The sequence below is a fragment of the Lacerta agilis genome, chromosome 18 (assembly GCF_009819535.1).
Source record: "Lacerta agilis isolate rLacAgi1 chromosome 18, rLacAgi1.pri, whole genome shotgun sequence".
In the NCBI taxonomy this organism is placed as follows: Eukaryota; Metazoa; Chordata; class Lepidosauria; order Squamata; family Lacertidae; genus Lacerta; species Lacerta agilis.
Genome location: NC_046329.1, coordinates 1,968,925 through 1,986,467, shown reverse-complemented (window position 1 = coordinate 1,986,467; position 17,543 = coordinate 1,968,925). Strand labels below are relative to the sequence as shown.

Here is a 17,543-nt window from a genome sequence, read left to right as displayed (position 1 = left end):
CAGAAAAAACCTGAAGGCAGCCCTTTTTAGGGAAGTTTTTAATGTTTGATATTTTTGTATTTGATTTCTGTTGGAAGCCGCCCAGAGTGGCTGGGGAAATCCAGCCAGATGGGCGGGGTACAAATAATAAATATTAATATTATTATTATTATCTGTATTTTAAGAGATTTGCTTTTATATTATCTTAATTCTACAGTGGTGTCCCGCTAGACGAATGCCTCGCTAGACGAAAAACTCGCTAGACGAAGGCATTCGCCTAGCGGAAGGCTGCCCCGCTAGACGAAAAAGTCTATGGGGCTGCCTCGCAAGATGAAAAATTTTCGTCTTTTTTTTTTTTTTCGTTTAGCGGAGCGCGGCTGTCATTGCCGCTTCGCTAGACGAAAAACCCGCTAGACGAAAATTTTCGCAGGACTAATTATTTTCGTCTAGCGGGGCACCACTGTATTAGAGTTTGATTACTTTTTAAAACCATTATCTTTTATATGTTTTTAGATTTTCGTATTTGAACTGTGGCCATTTTAATTTGTGCAAGCTGCCTTGAGTCCCCAACTGGGGGGGGGGGAAAGGGTGGCATACAGCAGTTAGCATTTTTATGCTCCCTCCCTTTCTGTCCATCTCCTGGCTCAGAGGAGAGAGAGAGGGGGGGAGGAGCTTCCTTGGTAACTTCTTAACTGTCAGTTCTGAGGAGAGTATTCTGAGGTAAAATGTGTTCTCATCTCTGCTAGGTGACTGAAACTCACACAGTCTGTATAGTCTGTATATATCTACAGGTTTAGCTTATAAATAAAAGAAGGATTACTTCAAAACCTCTGGAGCTGAACTTCATCTGTTTATTGGTGCTCACAGCTAGCAGTTGTGAGTCCGGATATATGGATAAACCCATCAACAACAACCACAACCACAACCACAACCACAACAACATTTCTTTGAAATGTGAATGACTTTTTCGAACAGCTCCTTTTCCAGTTTCCACTCCCCTGCCCTTCGAAAGGGGATGTTTACGCATTAATGGTAATAATATTTGTTCTTATCCCTAAACGTTTTTGGCCCGTAATTTCATAAATTACATTTTCTTCCACCTGCCAGATTGCTACATCTACATCTTCCCAATTTTTGTGTCCTCTGGTTGTTGTTGTTTTTTTCTTTTTTGTCTTTTAAAGTTATGTTTGGTAGGTAGGTAGGTTTATTTTGGCCATGTGGCCCATATCACATCGCAAAACACATTCATCATAATACACACAGAGTAAAACAATTTAACAAATTTAAATAAATTACATTTTCTTCCACCTTCCAAAATGTAATTTACATAAATTTCATTTTCTTCCACCTGCCAGATTGCTACATCTACCGTATTTTTTGCTCCATAAGACGCACTTTTTTCCTCCTAAAAAGTAAGGGGAAATGCCTGTGCGTCTTATGGAGCGAATGGTGGTCCCTGGAGCTGAATTGCCCAGGGGCCAAAAGAGGATCATGCTTTTTATTTTACAAAGAGAAAAGGGAGTGTTGAAAGGACCCCGCTCAGCAGCTGATCAGCAAGAGATCGGGAGAGAGATAAGAGTCCCGGCTCCCTTTCAGCCCCGCCCTCCTTTGTTGAATGTGCTGCAGAGGGAGGTTGTTTGTTTCCCCAGGACATGTGACTGGCTGATTAGATTATCTGTTGGAAACTGTAGAAATGGCTCCCTTTCCTTAAGATTTTTCAGAAATGTGAGTTAAACCTCATAAAAATGGGGCTTTTCCTCTTTGCTTTTCCCCCTTTGCAAAAGGAGCTTTGCTTTTCCCCCTTTGCAAAAAAAGCTGCAAAACCTAGCTGATCCTCGGGGAAAAAAACCCAGGGCTTTTCCCTTTGCAAAAAAAGCTGCAAAACTTTTAGCTGATCCTAAAAAAAGCCTTTTGCCTTTGCAAAAACAGCTGCAAAACTTTTAGCTGATCCTCAAAAAAGCCAGGGCTTTTCCCTTTGCAAAAAAGCTGCAAAACTTTTAGCTGATCCTCAAAAACAAAACAAAACACAAAAAAGGGCTTTTAGAGGAGGAAAACCAGAAAAATATTTTTTTTCCTTGTTTCCTCCTCTAAAAATGAGGTGCGCCCTATGGTCCGGAGCGTCCTATGGAGCGAAAAATACGGTACATCTTCCCTATTTTTGTGTCCTCTGGTTGTTGTTTTTTGTTTGTCTTTTAAAGTTATGTATGATATCCTCACGTTTTAACTACAGTCATACCTCTTGTTGCGTCTGCTCCGGGTTGCGTTTTTGCAGGTTGCAGTCAAGCTTTGTGACATAGGCGGCGCTTGTTATTTTGCACCTCTTACTTGCCTGGTAAAATTTCAAAGACCACCTTTAGAATAATAATGAAAAAGCCCCCATCCCACATCTGTACCTGAACTCTGAAACTCTGCATCCCATGAGCGCAGGTCCAACGCTGCCTGTCCGCACTGCTCGACCCATCTAGGCACAAAGGAAGGTGCTGTCATTTATTTATTCCTGCCCTTCGAAAGCAGAAGGTGTGCTCTCCGGGAGGGCTTACCAGTGCTGACAGGGCCTTCTCCGTCGCGTTGAACGCCTTCGACTGGGGAGTGCCCATCTCTGGCTTGTAGATGAGGTTCGTCACGGTGTAGTTCATCGTAAAGTGATCCACTGCCGTTGGAGGTCGAGGAGTGGAGGGTGGGGCAGCTGTAAGGGAGATAATCTGAGTTCACAGCCTTGCCCCATGTATGCCGCCAACCCCGACCTCACCAGTCTGCATTAGCGGCACATAATACTCCTTCTACACTTGGAAGAAATCCATCTTTGAGTGTGGCAGAAGCTACCCTTTGGAACTCCCTGCCTCTTGACATCAGGCGGACGCCTTTCCTGTACTCTTTCTGGCTCCAGCCAAAAACATTTTTTTGTTTACGCAAGCCTATCCAGACTTGACCCTCCAGATGTTGCAGGACTACCACTCCCATCATCCCTGACCGTTGGCCATGCTGGCTGAAGCTGATGAGGTTTGGAGTTCAACAGGAGGTAGTCACAGCCTCACTATCCTATCCTACTGCCTCAGACATCCCCGAACAGTGCACTGGCCTTCTCTTCTCCAGATCCTCCCACCAAAAGGTGGTCATCCAAGGGGTCTGATCCCTCTGGTCTGGTTCATTGGGCCCTGGAACTGCTGCCCTCCCTTTAAAAAACCTCTGTAATAAATGTCCTGGTATTTTCCCCATTAATCCCTCTCAAACTAAGACATTACACAGTCTTCTATAAAAGCATAAAAACGTTTACTCACAAGAAATCATCTGTTCACCGTTGGATCCCAGACGGCAGACTTAAACTTAGTAAAAGTTACATTTACTCAGGAGACTGTTCCATAAGGGAAAACAGAAATCCTAGCAGTCTTGCTTCTTTGAGAGTGTGGTCCAAAAGAGGAAGATGGAGTGTGTCCCCTGTGGTTTTGTGTTAACCTGCCCAGGTGAGACCACACCCATCTCCAGTTACACAGAGGAAGTCTATCCCAGCCCAGGAGAAACAGCAAGTTCTGACTGGCTGGCCTAGAGTTCCCCTTCTATGTCCACTCTAGCAAGGTTGTGTTTGACTGCTCCTGTGCTTTACATCCCATATATACCTCATTTACATGGGCTTTGTAAGGATTCTACAGCCTTTCACAGTTATACTTACTTGGTTCCAGAGGGACTTCATTATATCCTGGGGAGAAAGAGAAGAGGTGACAGTTTGTGGAGAGAAAAAGAAGACATGGCAGCATTTTTCTCTAAGGCAAAACCGGCAGGTAAATAGGCAAGATTCTCCCTCCCCTCCGTCCTGCAGCTCTCCATCTTGGGATTGGTGCCTCCTTGTATTTTTGTCCTTCCCTTAATAAAGAAACTAAATGCGCGATAGACTCATGTCTTCCTCTCTGACCTGATCTTCCTGTGAGCCCCTTGACACCCCAATGGGAAGGCCACTCAAAAGCATGGCACCTGAGTCAATCTATAGCACAACGAGCACATGCCCCAAAACTGCTTTGCTACCGTTGACATGGAGACTGTATCTCTTCAAGTCGTAGGGCCCCATCTTGCTGAAGCTCCTTGTCCGGTTAACGATTTCGTGATACACAATCATTCGGTCGAACACCGGTGCAGCAGAGCTGTTCCGGTAAGAACAGACGGCATCCATCCCGGTTTCGTCCCCGTTTTGCACCGGTCTGGAAGGCAAGAGAAAGGATTTGAGCAGCAGCCTTTGGAACTGGCCAAAGTGTTGGGTCCGAGAGGAATGAAGCTGCTGGTGTCGGGGGAAGAGATGATCAAAGCTGAAATGTCTACAAATAATAGGAAGGCTGACCTCAGAGTTGACACTTTGCATCCCATAAACGCCGTGCCGATACTGCTACTGCGGAGGATTCTTCCAAACTGAAAAAGAAAGGATCCGTTGAATATTATTATTTTGAATCCAATATTCTGAGTGAGTAAATCTCATTTGTACCTTTTACAAGAGTGTGTGATTGTTATTTTAAGGGGGAAATACAAGGAGAATCCAGTCTGCCTTAAAGCATCCTGAATTAAGGCTAAAATTAGCTGATCTAAGCTTCCCTTTCAAGCTGCTGAGCTCACAGACATGAGGAAGGAAAGATAATATCTAATAAATTTATCCTCTCCTAGCATCAAGTCACATCCCAACAGTTACAACCTACTTAATAGCCAGTTTATGGACCAAAGTTTACATCTAAAAGGTCCTAGCCTGCCAGTGGAGGTCAAACTACCAGGGAACACCACCACAGCACCCCAAACAATCAATGCCAACTGGAACCAGTCTTACCAGGGTGGTGAGTGCTCTCTCTGTGGAGTTGAACGCCTTCGAATTGGGAGTTCCCATCTCCGGCTTGTATCTGAGGTTGGTTATGGTGCAGTTCACAGTGAATCGTTCAACTGCCAGGGTTGGGGTTTGTGCTTTGGTTGGTACTGGGGGCGAAACAGCTGGAAAGGAAAACAGCTATAAATCAGTGCTCTTCCATTGAAGCTCTGCAAGAGACCCAACACGCTCTGGCTCCCCTTCCCCTCTCCCCATGTTCCGAACAGACTCAAAGTTAGGATCTGATTGTGGGACTTACTTGGTTTGAGAGGTTGCTCATTGTAGCCTAGGCAAAAAGGAAAGGTAAGAGCAATTAGCATGAAAGTCAAGGGGGAGAAAGGAATATTACGATGATCCCTGGTTACAATATGCAGTCACCTGTGGGAACACACACACCAAACCCCCTCCATATCTATAAGGAAAGTACAATAAATGTTGTGTGAAAAAGGATTCCCATCGCAGCAGAGAATACTGCTCCCGTGCTGTGCTGGAACATTGCAATAATGCAAGCACGCCCACAGATATTCAATGCATGTGAAATGCATAAAAGCTATTTGGCCACTGTTCTTTCATTTCATTTTTTTCATTTCACTTTAATTTGGCTAGCATTATTTTATTTTTTTATTATTTGTTGAATTTATATACTGCCTGAAGGTCTCAGGGTGGTTCGCAGAACAAAATCAAAATATAAAACTACAAAGTACACAATCATACATATCTACCATTGACGTAGAGGCTGTATCTTTCCACCTCATAGGGCCCCATCTTCCTGAAGTTGTCCGTCCGGTTGACGATTTCATGGTATACCTTCATTCGGTCGAAGACGGGGGTGGTGGAGTCATTGCGGTATGTGCAGACGGCGTCCATTCCAGTTTCATCCCCGTCTCTCACTGGTCTGAGAGGAGAGGGAGAAGGAAAGAGAGGGTTTAGCAGAAATATTGGGGTGTGTGGGTCAAGACAAAGGAGTATTGAATTGTTAGGATCAGAAGGGCACAGGATGGTACTAGTCCTCATGTTTTTGAACAATGGCTGGTTTAACTAGGAACCCAGGGAACTGACTTATAGCAACTGGTCCATCAAGCTCAATATTGTCCACACTGATTGGCAGCACCTCTCCAGCAGCCTTCCCTACCAGAGGTGCTGGGGACTGAGTCTGGGGGCCTACTGCTTGCATAGCGGACGCTCAGCAACCAGGTTATGGTCTTTCCCCTAAATGTAGTACAAGATTCTAGTCCTCATGGTCCAGAATAAAGGGCTAGGTTAAACAGGAGCTCAGGAAGCTGCCCCATACTGAGTCAGATCATCTAGCTTGGTATTTTCCACTCTCCAGGGCCAGACTCACTACCTCCCCTTCCCTTCCCCATTACCTGCCCATTGGTATTTGTATTGCATTTATTAGGAAATGTATTTTACAAAGAATAAGTTGTGCTGGGGGAAATAAAACCTATGTAATGCAATGTGATGGCTGCAAAATCTCGTGACTCCAATTAAGGTCACAGAAATGCTGGATCGTGGCCTCGTTAGCTCCCTTTAAAAGTGACCATGAAGGAGCTGGTGAGGACAGGCAAGCTATAATTTATGGGCTGCTTCAAAGGAGTTTTGGAAGCTAGAAGATCCTCCCTTGGACTCAAGAGAGTGAGATGCGTTGCATTGGACTTAGCATATATATATGATATTGCTTGTAATAGCTGCCATCCTGCAAGTAAAGAGTTTTCTCAGGTGTGGAGTCTACATCATCGCTAGGGCTTTGAGGGTGAAGCTGCTGCATCACTCTGCATGACTCAGGAAAAAAAGCGAGACTTACTTCAAAGCTGTGATTTTGCATCCTGAATACTCTCGGCCGATACTGCTTACGGAGAAGATTCTGCCGAGCTGGAGAAAAAGACAAGATACATTGAGTACTGTACGTTGAACCTTGATGCTCCACACCTTACGAGAATCAATTTTCTGCCAAGTGGATCGGAACCCAACTCTTACCAAATGCCTGTCTAAATAAAGAGGAAAAAGAAGTCCTAGCCTGCCAGTGGAGGTCAAACTACCAGGGAACACCACCACAGCATCCCAGACAATCAACGCCAACTGGAACCAGTCTTACCAGGGTGGTGAGTGCTTTCTCTGTGGAGTTGAATGCCTTCGAATTGGGAGTTCCCATCTCCGGCTTGTATCTGAGGTTGGTTACGGTGCAGTTCACAGTGAATCGTTCAACTGCCAGGGTTGGGGTTGGGGTTGGTGCTTTGGTTGGCACTGGGGGCAAAACAGCTGGAAAGGAAAACAACGATATCTTGACAGTCTTCCATTGAAGCTCTATCATGAGACCATCACCCCCTGGTTCTCCTTCCCTGCCCTCCATGTTCTGAATGGTTCCCAATGCGGTACTTACTTGTTTCGCGAGGCTGTTCGTTATAGCCTAGGGAAAAGGGAAGGAAGGAATGGTTTGTGTCAGAATCAATGTGATGAAAGAATTCTTGCTTTGATCCCCAGTCTACAATATACACTTACCTGTGGACAGTTGGAAACACCCCCCCCCCATATCCCAGGAAGCCATAACAAATACACAATCAAAGGCACAGAATCATAGAATAGTTGTTGGTGGAAGGGACCCTGAGGGTTATCTAGTCCAAACCACTGCAATGCAGAAATCACACTGAAACGATCCCTGATAGGCAAAAAACCTCCAATGAATGAGAGCCCACCGTGTTCCAATGCCCTCTCTTCCACTGTTGAACAGCTCTCACCATCAGAATGTTAAAACAAAAAAAAAATAAAAAAAAATCCTTCCAGTAGCCCCTTAGAGACCAACTAAGTTTGTTAGAATAATATCAGAATGTTATTCCTGATTTTTAGTCATAACGTGTCCAGAGGAGGGCAACCAAAATGGTGAAAGGCCTGGAAACGATGCCTTATGAGGAATGGCTTAGGGAGCTGGGTATGTTTAGCCTGGAGAAGAGAAGGTTAAGGGGTGATATGATAGCCATGTTCAAATATATAAAATGATGTCATATAGAGGAGGGAGAAAGGTTGTTTTCTGCTGCTCCAGAGAAGAGGACACGGGGCAATGGATTCAAACTACAAGAAAGAAGATTCCACCTAAACATTAGGAAGAACTTCCTGACAGTGAGAGCTGTTCAGCAGTGGAATTTGCTGCCAAGGAGTGTGGTGGAGTCTCCTTCTTTGGAGGTCTTGAAGCAGAGGCTTGACAGCCATCTGTCAGGAATGCTTGATGGTGTTTCCTGCTTGGCAGAGGGTTGGACTGGATGGCCCTTGTGGTCTCTTCTAACTCTAGGATTCTATGATTCTATCTTTTTTTCTTGTCTTTTGAAGAAGAGAAGAAGAAAAGTTTGGATTTGATATCCCGCTTTTCACTACCCGAAGGAGTCTCAAAGCGGCTAACATTCTATTTGTTTGTGTCCTACCTACTGGTGCAGCAGAAAACAAGCTTTCCCTATCTTCCATGTACAGAAACTTCCATGCCCTTCTGATATTTGAAGATGGCTATCCTATCTCCTCTCAGTCTCCTCTTCTCCACACTAAACCTACCCAACTCTCTCAACTATTTTTCATAAAGTTTGGTTTCCAAGCCCTTCTTAGTCACCCTCCTCTGGACATGTCAACATCCTTCTTAAATTGTGGTGCCCAGAAATGGACACAGCATTCCAGATGTGGTCTGACCAAGGCAGAACAGAGTGGGACTGTGACTTCCCTTGATCTGGACATGAGACTTCTGTTGATGCAGCCCAGAATAGCATTCACTTTTTTGTTGCTGCATCACACTATTGATACATGTTAAGCTTGAAAGTGAGGAGGAATCAAAGAACCTTTTAATTAGGGTGAAAGAGGAGAGCGAAAAATATGGTCTGAAGCTCAACATCAAAAAAACTAAGATCATGGCCACTGGTCCGATCACCTCCTGGCAAATAGAAGGGGAAGAAATGGAGGCAGTGAGAGATTTCACTTTCTTGGGTTCCATGATCACTGCAGATGGTTACAGCAGTCACAAAATTAAAAGACGCCTGCTTCTTGGGAGAAAAGCAATGACAAACCTAGACAGCATCTTAAAAAGCAGAGACATCACCTTGCCGACAAAGGTCTGTATAGTTAAAGCTATGGTTTTCCCAGTAGTAATGTACGGAAGTGAGAGCTGGACCATAAAGAAGGCTGATCGCCGAAGAATTGATGCTTTTGAATGATGGTGCTGGAGGAGACTCTTGAGAGTCCCATGGACTGCAAGAAGATCAAACAGATCCATTCTTAAAGAAATCAGCCCTGAGTGCTCACTAGAAGGACAGATCCTGTAGTCGAGGCTCCAGTACTTTGGCCACCTCATGAGAAGAGAAGACTCCATGGAAAAGACATTGATGTTGGGAAAGATGGAGGGCACAAGGAGAAGGGGACGACAGAGGATGAGATGGTGGGACAGTGTTCTCGAAGCTACTAACTTGTGTTTGGCCAAACTGCGAGAGGCAGTGAGGGATAGGCGTGCCTGGCGTGCTCTGGTCCATGGGGTCACGAGGAGTCGGACATAACTGAACAACAACCAGAAGCTTGTCTACTAAGACACCTAGATCTTTTTCACATGCTGTCAAGCCAGGTGTCTTCCACATTCTCTTTTCTGCACCTGGTCATTCCTCCCTGAATGTGAAGGAACAACCTGATGTACAAAGTTTCCCAACCTTCCTAACTTGCCACCATACTCCAAAGTGTACAGCCACAACAACCATTTAGAAGCATTGGAATAATGCAAATCCCCCCTCCCCAATTACTAAATCTTCTTTAAAAACCAACACTAGGTTACCGTTGACGTAGAGGCTGTATCTTTCTGTGCGGTAGGGAGTCATCCTGGTGAAACCATCGGTCTGGTTGACGATCTCATGGTACACCTTCACTCGGTCAAAGGTGGGCATGGTGGAGTTGTTGCGGTAAGTGCAGACAGCGTCCATTCCTGTTTCATCCCCGTCTCTCACCGGCCTGGGAAGAGAGAGAGAGAATTTGGGGTGCAGGACTGACCACAAAGGTGGAAAACAGAGGCGGGAAAAGTCCCCCTTGCCAGAGTGAGAAATGACCAGAGGATATATGCTTCCGCACTTGAGGAAGGCTTACCTGAGCTGAGTCACTTCGCATCCCACATACGCCGGGCCAACGCTGCTTTTGCGGAGAATTCTTCCAAACTGAAGAAGGAAGGAAGCATTGAATTGGTGAAATCATCAGCATCACCCACAACACATCCCATGCCAGTCTGACTAGTAGATGGGAATCAGCCTTACCAGCATGGTGAGCGCTTTCTCCGTAGCGTTGAAGGCCTTTGACTTGGGAGTTCCCATTTCTGGCTTGTATCTGAGGTTGGTTACGGTACAGTTGAGAGTGAAGTGTTGAAGTGTTGGGATTGGGGCTGGCGTTTGTGTTGGCGTTGGCAGAGTGGCTGCAAGTGGAAGAGAAGGACACATTGTTGAGAGGTTCATCGCGTGATAGGATTGGGACACACAGCAAAGCAATCAATGAAATATTTTCCAAATGAGGATATTCCACTGAGTCACGGCCATTATTGACACCCTCATTTTACATGTTCCCTTGAGTTTGTCATGAGGAGCACAATTTTTTATATTTCATTTTATTGGGTTTTATAAACAAGAATAATGTAATACAAACAAGTATTCTCATGTCCTTTGTGTATCACAAAAATACCATAATAAATGCAGAAAAATATCTACAGCATATGCACACAATTTAGGGATTATGATATGGTACTCACTTGGTTCAACTGGGACTTCATGATAACCTAGGACAAAGGAAGACAGGCTGGTTTATGAATGGACCAAGACAACGGTGTTTCAGTGGTAGACACTTGAAAAGGGTTCAATCCAGCCTTCCTCAGAGCGTAATCCTCCACAGGGGAGGCTCCTCCCTCTCCATGCCCCACTCCCAAATTTCCTTCTGCCTATGAAATATGAATTCCCCGTATAGAGACCTCTCAGTTCTGGAGTGAGAGGCCTCATCTCTGAGGAAATCATGGACGCAACAAGGAAGCTGAGCTCTGAGGACAGTCTATTTCTGTACCATGACACAAACCCCACACAGAGATAAGGGAAACACACGAGATGATTAGGAAACTCCTGGTTACCATTGACATAGAGGCTGTATCTTTCCGTGCGGTAGGGACCCATGTCGGTGAAATCGTTGGTCTGGTTGACGATCTCATGGTACACCTTCACCCGGTCAAAGGCGGGCGTGGTGGAGTCGTTGCGGTAAGTGCAGACGGCATCCATTCCGGTTTCATCCCCATTCCTCACAGGTCTGGGAGGAAAGAGAGAGAGAGATGTTGAGCAGAATTATGAGCAGTTGGAAGGGTTGGGTGAGACAGGATCATTTGTGTCTGTTCAAAGGATGATGAGAGCTAAAAGGTTCCCGTGTTTGAGGATAGCTGACCTGAGCTGAGTCACTTTGCATCCCACATACGCCGGGCCAATGCTGCTGTTGCGGAGAATTCTTCCAAACTGAAGAAGGAAGCATTGAATTGGTGAAATCACACAGCATCACCCACAACACATCCCATGCCAGTCTGACTAGTAGATGGGAATCAGCCTTACCAGCATGGTGAGCGCTTTCTCCGTAGCGTTGAAGGCCTTTGACTTGGGAGTTCCCATTTCTGGCTTGTATCTGAGGTTGGTTACAGTACAGTTGAGGGTGAAGTGTTGAAGTGTTGGGACTGGGGCTGGCGTTTGTGTTGGCGTTGGCAGAGTGGCTGCAAGTGGAAGAGAAGGACACAGTGTTCAGAGGTTGATTGTGTGATGGGATTGGGACACACAGCAAAGCAATCAATGAAAGATTTTCCTACTGAAGATCTTCCACTGAGTCACAGCCATTACTGACACCATAATTTTACTCGTTCCCTTGAGTTTGTGATGAGGAGCACAATTTTTTATATTTTTATTTTATTGGGTTTTAGAAACAAGAATAATTATACAAGCAAGTATAGCAGGTATTCTTATGTCATTTGTGTATCACAAAAATACCATAATAAATGTAGAAAAATATCTACAGCGTATGCACACAATTTAAGGATTATGATATGGTACTCACTTGGTTCAACTGGGACTTCATGATAACCTAGGAAAAAGGAAGACAGGCTGGTTTATGAATGGACCAAGACAACGGTGTTTCAGTTGTAGACACTTGAAAAGGGTTCAATCCAGCCTTCCTCACAGCATAATCCTCCACAGGGGAGGCCCCTCCCTCTCCATGCCCCACTCCCAAATTTCCTTCTGCCTATGAAATGTGAAACCCCGTATAGAGACCTCTCAGTTCTGGAGTGAGAGGCCTCATATCTCAGGAGATCATGGACACAACAAGGAAGATGAGCTCAGCGGACAGTCTATTTCTGTACCATGACACAAACCCCACACAGACATAAGAGAAGCACACGAGATGATTAGGAAACACCTGGTTACCATTGACATAGAGGCTATATCTTTCCGTGCGGTAGGGACCCATGTTGGTGAAATCGTTGGTCTGGTTGACGATCTCATGGTACACCTTCACCCGGTCAAAGGCGGGCGTGGTGGAGTCGTTGCGGTAAGTGCAGACGGCATCCATTCCGGTTTCATCCCCGTCTCTCACAGGTCTGGGAGGAAAGAGAGAGAGAGAGAGAGGTTGAGCAGAATTATGAGCAGTTGGAAGGGTTGGGTGAGACAGGATCATTTGTGTCTGTTCAAGGGATGGTCAGAGCTAAAAGGTTCCCGTGTTTGAGGATAGCTGACCTGAGCTGAGTCACTTTGCATCCCACATACGCCGGGCCAATGCTGCTGTTGCGGAGAATTCTTCCCAGCTGAAAAAAGGAAGCAAGCATTGAGTACATCAAACCAATAGGATCATGAGAAGCCGTTCTCACAAGCAGGCAGGAATTTGACTTACCAACGTGACGAGAGCTTTCTCTGTAGCGTTGAAGGCCTTTGAATTGGGTGTCCCCATTTCTGGGTTATACCTGAGGTTGGTTACGGTCCAGTTGACGGTGAAGGGTTCAACTGCCAGGGTTGGGGCTGGTGGAGGGGCTGGTGGAGGGGCTACCACACGAAATGAAATAAATGGATCAGGCAGAGGCTTGCGGCTCATTGAATGGTGTGAGTGATCAAAACAACAAACAATCAATTCAAATGTGTTCACATTGACACTCTTCCATTGACATATGGCCAACACTATTGCCTTCCTATAACTCCTTTCCTTGAGTCTGGTGAAAGGGCCATGAAGGGTTTTTAGATGTTGGAATATTTAAAGCAAACTTACTTGGTTCAACTGGGACTTCATAATAACCTGGGGAAAAGAAGAAACACAGGTGTATGGACGAGGCAAAACAGTGGTGTTTCAGATGGCGATTCTTGCCAAAAAATTATAACTGGTTGCATCCAGAATTCCCTTGCGTGGTTCACTGATCAGAGGGGGGTGGGTCTCCAATCTGTCTCCCTCCAAATCAGCTCTGTGGGGATTAGGAAAGCTTCTTGAACATGGGCTACGTGATACGGTAATAGGGGCAGCACCAGGAAGGAGGTGTCATTCTCAGTGGTTTGTGACCTCTTCCATAATCTATCTCTGCAGCCAATTCAGCTTCCTTCAGCCCATAGAGTTTGAAATCCCCCATTTGAAAGCATGTCATGCTGGAGATGGAGCCCTCAGCTCTCTGAAAACATTAGATCTGATGAGAAGATGGGACCCTCAGGACAACCGGCACTGTAAACACAACACAAACCACACAGAGAGGTAATCTATGTACATGAAATCTTTAAGAAACACTAGGTTACCGTTGACATAGAGGCTGTATCTTTCCGTGCGGTATGGAGTCATCTTGGTGAAACCGTCGGTCTGGTTGACGATCTCATGGTACACCTTCACTCGGTCAAAGGTGGGCATGGTGGAGTCGTTGCGGTAAGTGCAGACAGCGTCCATTCCTGTTTCATCCCCGTCTCTCACCGGTCTGGGAAGAGAGAGAGAGAATTTTGGGTGCAGGACTGACCACAAAGGTGGAAAACAGAGGCGGGACAAAGTCCCTCTTGCCAGAGTGAGAAATGACCAGAGGATATATGTTTCCACACTTGTGGAAGGCTTACCTGAGCTGAGTCACTTTGCATCCCACATACGCCGGGCCAATGCTGCTGTTGCGGAGAATTCTTCCAAACTGAAGAAGGAAGGAAGCATTGAATTGGTGAAATCATCAGCATCACCCACAACACATCCCATGCCAGTCTGACTAGTAGATGGGAATCAGCCTTACCAGCATGGTGAGCGCTTTCTCCGTAGCGTTGAAGGCCTTTGAGTTGGGAGTTCCCATTTCTGGCTTGTATCTGAGGTTGGTTACGGTACAGTTGAGAGTGAAGTGTTGAAGTGTTGGGATTGGGGCTGGCGTTTGTGTTGGCGTTGGCAGAGTGGCTGCAAGTGAAAGAGAAGGACACAGTGCTGAGAGGTTGATTGTGTGATGGGATTGGGACACACAGCAAAGCAATCAATGAAAGATTTTCCAAATGAGGATATTCCACGGAGTCACGGCCATTACTGACACCCTCATTTTACTCGTTCCCTTGAGTTTGTGATGAGGAGCACAATTTTTTATATTTTTATTTTATTGGGTTTTAGAAACAAGAATAATTATACAAGCAAGTATAGCAAGTATTCTTATGTCATTTGTGTATCACAAAAATACAATAATAAATGTAGAAAAATATCTACAGCGTATGCACACAATTTAAGGATTATGATATGGTACTCACTTGGTTCAACTGGGACTCCATGATAACCTAGGACAAAGGAAGACAGGCTGGTTTATGAATGGACCAAGACAACAGTGTTTCAGTTGTAGACACTTGAAAAGGGTTCAATCCAGCCTTCCTCAGAGCGTAATCCTGCACAGGGGAGGCCCCTCCCTCTCCATGCCCCACTCCCAAATTTCCTTCTCCCAATGAAACGTGAAATCCCCATATAGAGACCTCTCAGTTCTGGAGTGAGAGGCCTCATCTTTCAGAAAATCATGGACGCAACAAGGAAGCTGAGCTCTGAGGACAGTCTATTTCTGTACTATGACACAAACCCCACACAGAGATAAGGGAAGCACACAAGATGATTAGGAAACACCTGGTTACCATTGACATAGAGGCTGTATCTTTCCGTGCGGTAGGGACCCATGTTGGTGAAATCGTTGGTCTGGTTGACGATCTCATGGTACACCTTCACCTGGTCAAAGGCGGGCGTGGTGGAGTCGTTGCGGTAAGTGCAGACGGCATCCATTCCGGTTTCATCCCCGTCTCTCACAGGTCTGGGAGGAAAGAGAGAGAGAGAGAGAGAGAGAGGTTGAGCAAAATTATGAGCAGTTGGAAGGGTTGGGTGAGACAGGATCATTTGTGTCTGTTCAAAGGATGATGAGAGCTAAAAGGTTCCCGTGTTTGAGGATAGCTCACCTGAGCTGAGTCACTTTGCATCCCACATACGCCGGGCCAATGCTGCTGTTGCGGAGAATTCTTCCAAACTGAAGAAGGAAGGAAGGAAGCATTGAATTGGTGAAATCATCAGCATCACCCACAACACATCCCATGCCAGTCTGACTAGTAGATGGGAATCAGCCTTACCAGCATGGTGAGCGCTTTCTCCGTAGCGTTGAAGGCCTTTGACTTGGGAGTTCCCATTTCTGGCTTGTATCTGAGGTTGGTTACGGTACAGTTGAGAGTGAAGTGTTGAAGTGTTGGGATTGGGGCTGGCGTTTGTGTTGGCGTTGGCAGAGTGGCTGCAAGTGGAAAGAAGGCCACAGTGCTGAGAGGTTGATTGTGTGATGGGATTGGGACACACAGCAAAGCAATCAATGAAAGATTTTCCAAATGAGGATATTGCACAGAGTCACGGCCATTACTGACACCCTCATTTTAATTGTTCCCTTGAGTTTGTTATGAGGAGCACAACTTTTTTTTATATTTTTCTGTTATTGGGTTTTAGAAACAAGAATAATTATACAAGCAAGTATAGCAAGTATTCTTATGTCATTTGTGTATCACAAATATACCATAATAAATGTAGAAAAATATCTACAGCGTATGCATACAATTTAAGGATTATAATATGGTACTCACTTGGTTCAACTGGGACTTCATGATAACCTAGGACAAAGGAAGACAGGCTGGTTTATGAATGGACCAAGAGAACGGTGTTTCAGCTGTAGACTGTTGAAAAGGGTTCAATCCAGCCTTCCTCTGAGCGTAATCCTCCACAGGGGAGGCTCCTCCCTCTCCATGCCCCACTCCCAAATTTCCTTCTGCCAATGAAACCTGAAATCCCCATATAGAGAGCTCTCAGTTCTGGAGTGAGAGGCCTCATCTCTCAGGAAATCATGAACACAACAAGGAAGATGAGCTCAGCGGACAGTCTATTTCTGTACTATGACGCAAACCCCAGACAGAGATAAGGCATGCACACGAGATGATTAGGAAACACCTGGTTACCATTGACATAGAGGCTGTATCTTTCCGTGCGGTAGGGACCCATGTTGGTGAAATCGTTGGTCTGGTTGACGATCTCATGGTACACCTTCACCCGGTCAAAGGCGGGCGTGGTGGAGTCGTTGCGGTAAGTGCAGACGGCATCCATTCCGGTTTCATCCCCGTCTCTCACAGGTCTGGGAGGAAAGAGAGAGAGAGAGGTTGAGCAGAATTATGAGCAGTTGGAACGGTTGGGTGACACAGGATCATTTGTGTCTGTTCAAGGGATGGTCAGAGCTAAAAGGTTCCCGTGTTTGAGGATAGCTGACCTGAGCTGAGTCACTTTGCATCCCACATACGCCGGGCCAATGCTGCTGTTGCGGAGAATTCTTCCCAGCTGAAAAAAGGAAGCAAGCATTGAGTACATCAAACCAATAGGATCATGAGAAGCCGTTCTCACAAGCAGGCAGGAATTTGACTTACCAACGTGACGAGAGCTCTCTCTGTAGCGTTGAAGGCCTTTGAATTGGGTGTCCCCATTTCTGGGTTATACCTGAGGTTGGTTACGGTCCAGTTGACGGTGAAGGGTTCAACTGCCAGGGTTGGGGCTGGTGTCAGGGCTGGTGGAGGGGCTACCACACGAAATGAAATAAATGGATCAGGCAGAGGCTTGCGGCTCATTGAATGGTGTGAGTGATCAAAACAACAAACAATCAATTCAAATGTGTTCACATTGACACTCTTCCATTGACATATGGCCAACACTATTGCCTTCCTATAACTCCTTTCCTTGAGTCTGGTGAAAGGGCCATGAAGGGTTTTTAGATGTTGGAATATTTAAAGCAAACTTACTTGGTTCAACTGGGACTTCATAATAACCTGGGGAAAAGAAGAAACACAGGTGTATGGACGAGGCAAAACAGTGGTGTTTCAGATGGCGATTCTTGCCAAAAAATTATAACTGGTTGCATCCAGAATTCCCTTGCGTGGTTCACTGCTCAGAGGGGGGTGGGTCTCCAATCTGTCTCCCTCCCAATCAGCTCTGTGGGGATTAGGAAAGCTTCTTGAACATGGGCTACGTGATACGGTAATAGGGGCAGCACCAGGAAGGAGGTGTCATTCTCAGTGGTTTGTGACCTCTTCCATAATCTATCTCTGCAGCTAATTCAGCTTCCTTCAGCCCACAGAGTTGGAAATCCCCCATTTGAAAGCATGTCATGCTGGAGATGGAGCCCTCAGCTCTCTGAAAACATTAGATCCGATGTGAAGACGGGACCCTCAGGACAACC

At 45.7% G+C, this 17,543-nt stretch overlaps 1 protein-coding gene across 1 annotated transcript in view; it reads right to left on the bottom strand.

Annotated features, from left to right (window-relative positions):
- LOC117039687 (mucin-16-like) overlaps window positions 1-17,543 on the bottom strand; it is a 46,886-nt gene that overhangs the window by 14,354 nt on the left and 14,989 nt on the right. The window contains 35 exon segments of the mRNA XM_033136867.1: window positions 2,373-2,440; window positions 2,520-2,665; window positions 3,647-3,673; window positions 3,997-4,169; window positions 4,307-4,374; window positions 4,781-4,938; window positions 5,073-5,099; window positions 5,536-5,708; window positions 6,618-6,685; window positions 6,909-7,072; window positions 7,194-7,220; window positions 9,606-9,778; window positions 9,911-9,978; window positions 10,075-10,229; window positions 10,560-10,586; window positions 10,929-11,101; window positions 11,234-11,301; window positions 11,395-11,549; window positions 11,888-11,914; window positions 12,256-12,428; window positions 12,565-12,632; window positions 12,719-12,867; window positions 13,088-13,114; window positions 13,600-13,772; window positions 13,906-13,973; window positions 14,070-14,224; window positions 14,563-14,589; window positions 14,932-15,104; window positions 15,247-15,314; window positions 15,415-15,569; window positions 15,910-15,936; window positions 16,279-16,451; window positions 16,584-16,651; window positions 16,738-16,851; window positions 16,853-16,886. Of these exon segments, the coding sequence (XP_032992758.1) occupies window positions 2,373-2,440; window positions 2,520-2,665; window positions 3,647-3,673; window positions 3,997-4,169; window positions 4,307-4,374; window positions 4,781-4,938; window positions 5,073-5,099; window positions 5,536-5,708; window positions 6,618-6,685; window positions 6,909-7,072; window positions 7,194-7,220; window positions 9,606-9,778; window positions 9,911-9,978; window positions 10,075-10,229; window positions 10,560-10,586; window positions 10,929-11,101; window positions 11,234-11,301; window positions 11,395-11,549; window positions 11,888-11,914; window positions 12,256-12,428; window positions 12,565-12,632; window positions 12,719-12,867; window positions 13,088-13,114; window positions 13,600-13,772; window positions 13,906-13,973; window positions 14,070-14,224; window positions 14,563-14,589; window positions 14,932-15,104; window positions 15,247-15,314; window positions 15,415-15,569; window positions 15,910-15,936; window positions 16,279-16,451; window positions 16,584-16,651; window positions 16,738-16,851; window positions 16,853-16,886 (3,597 nt within the window).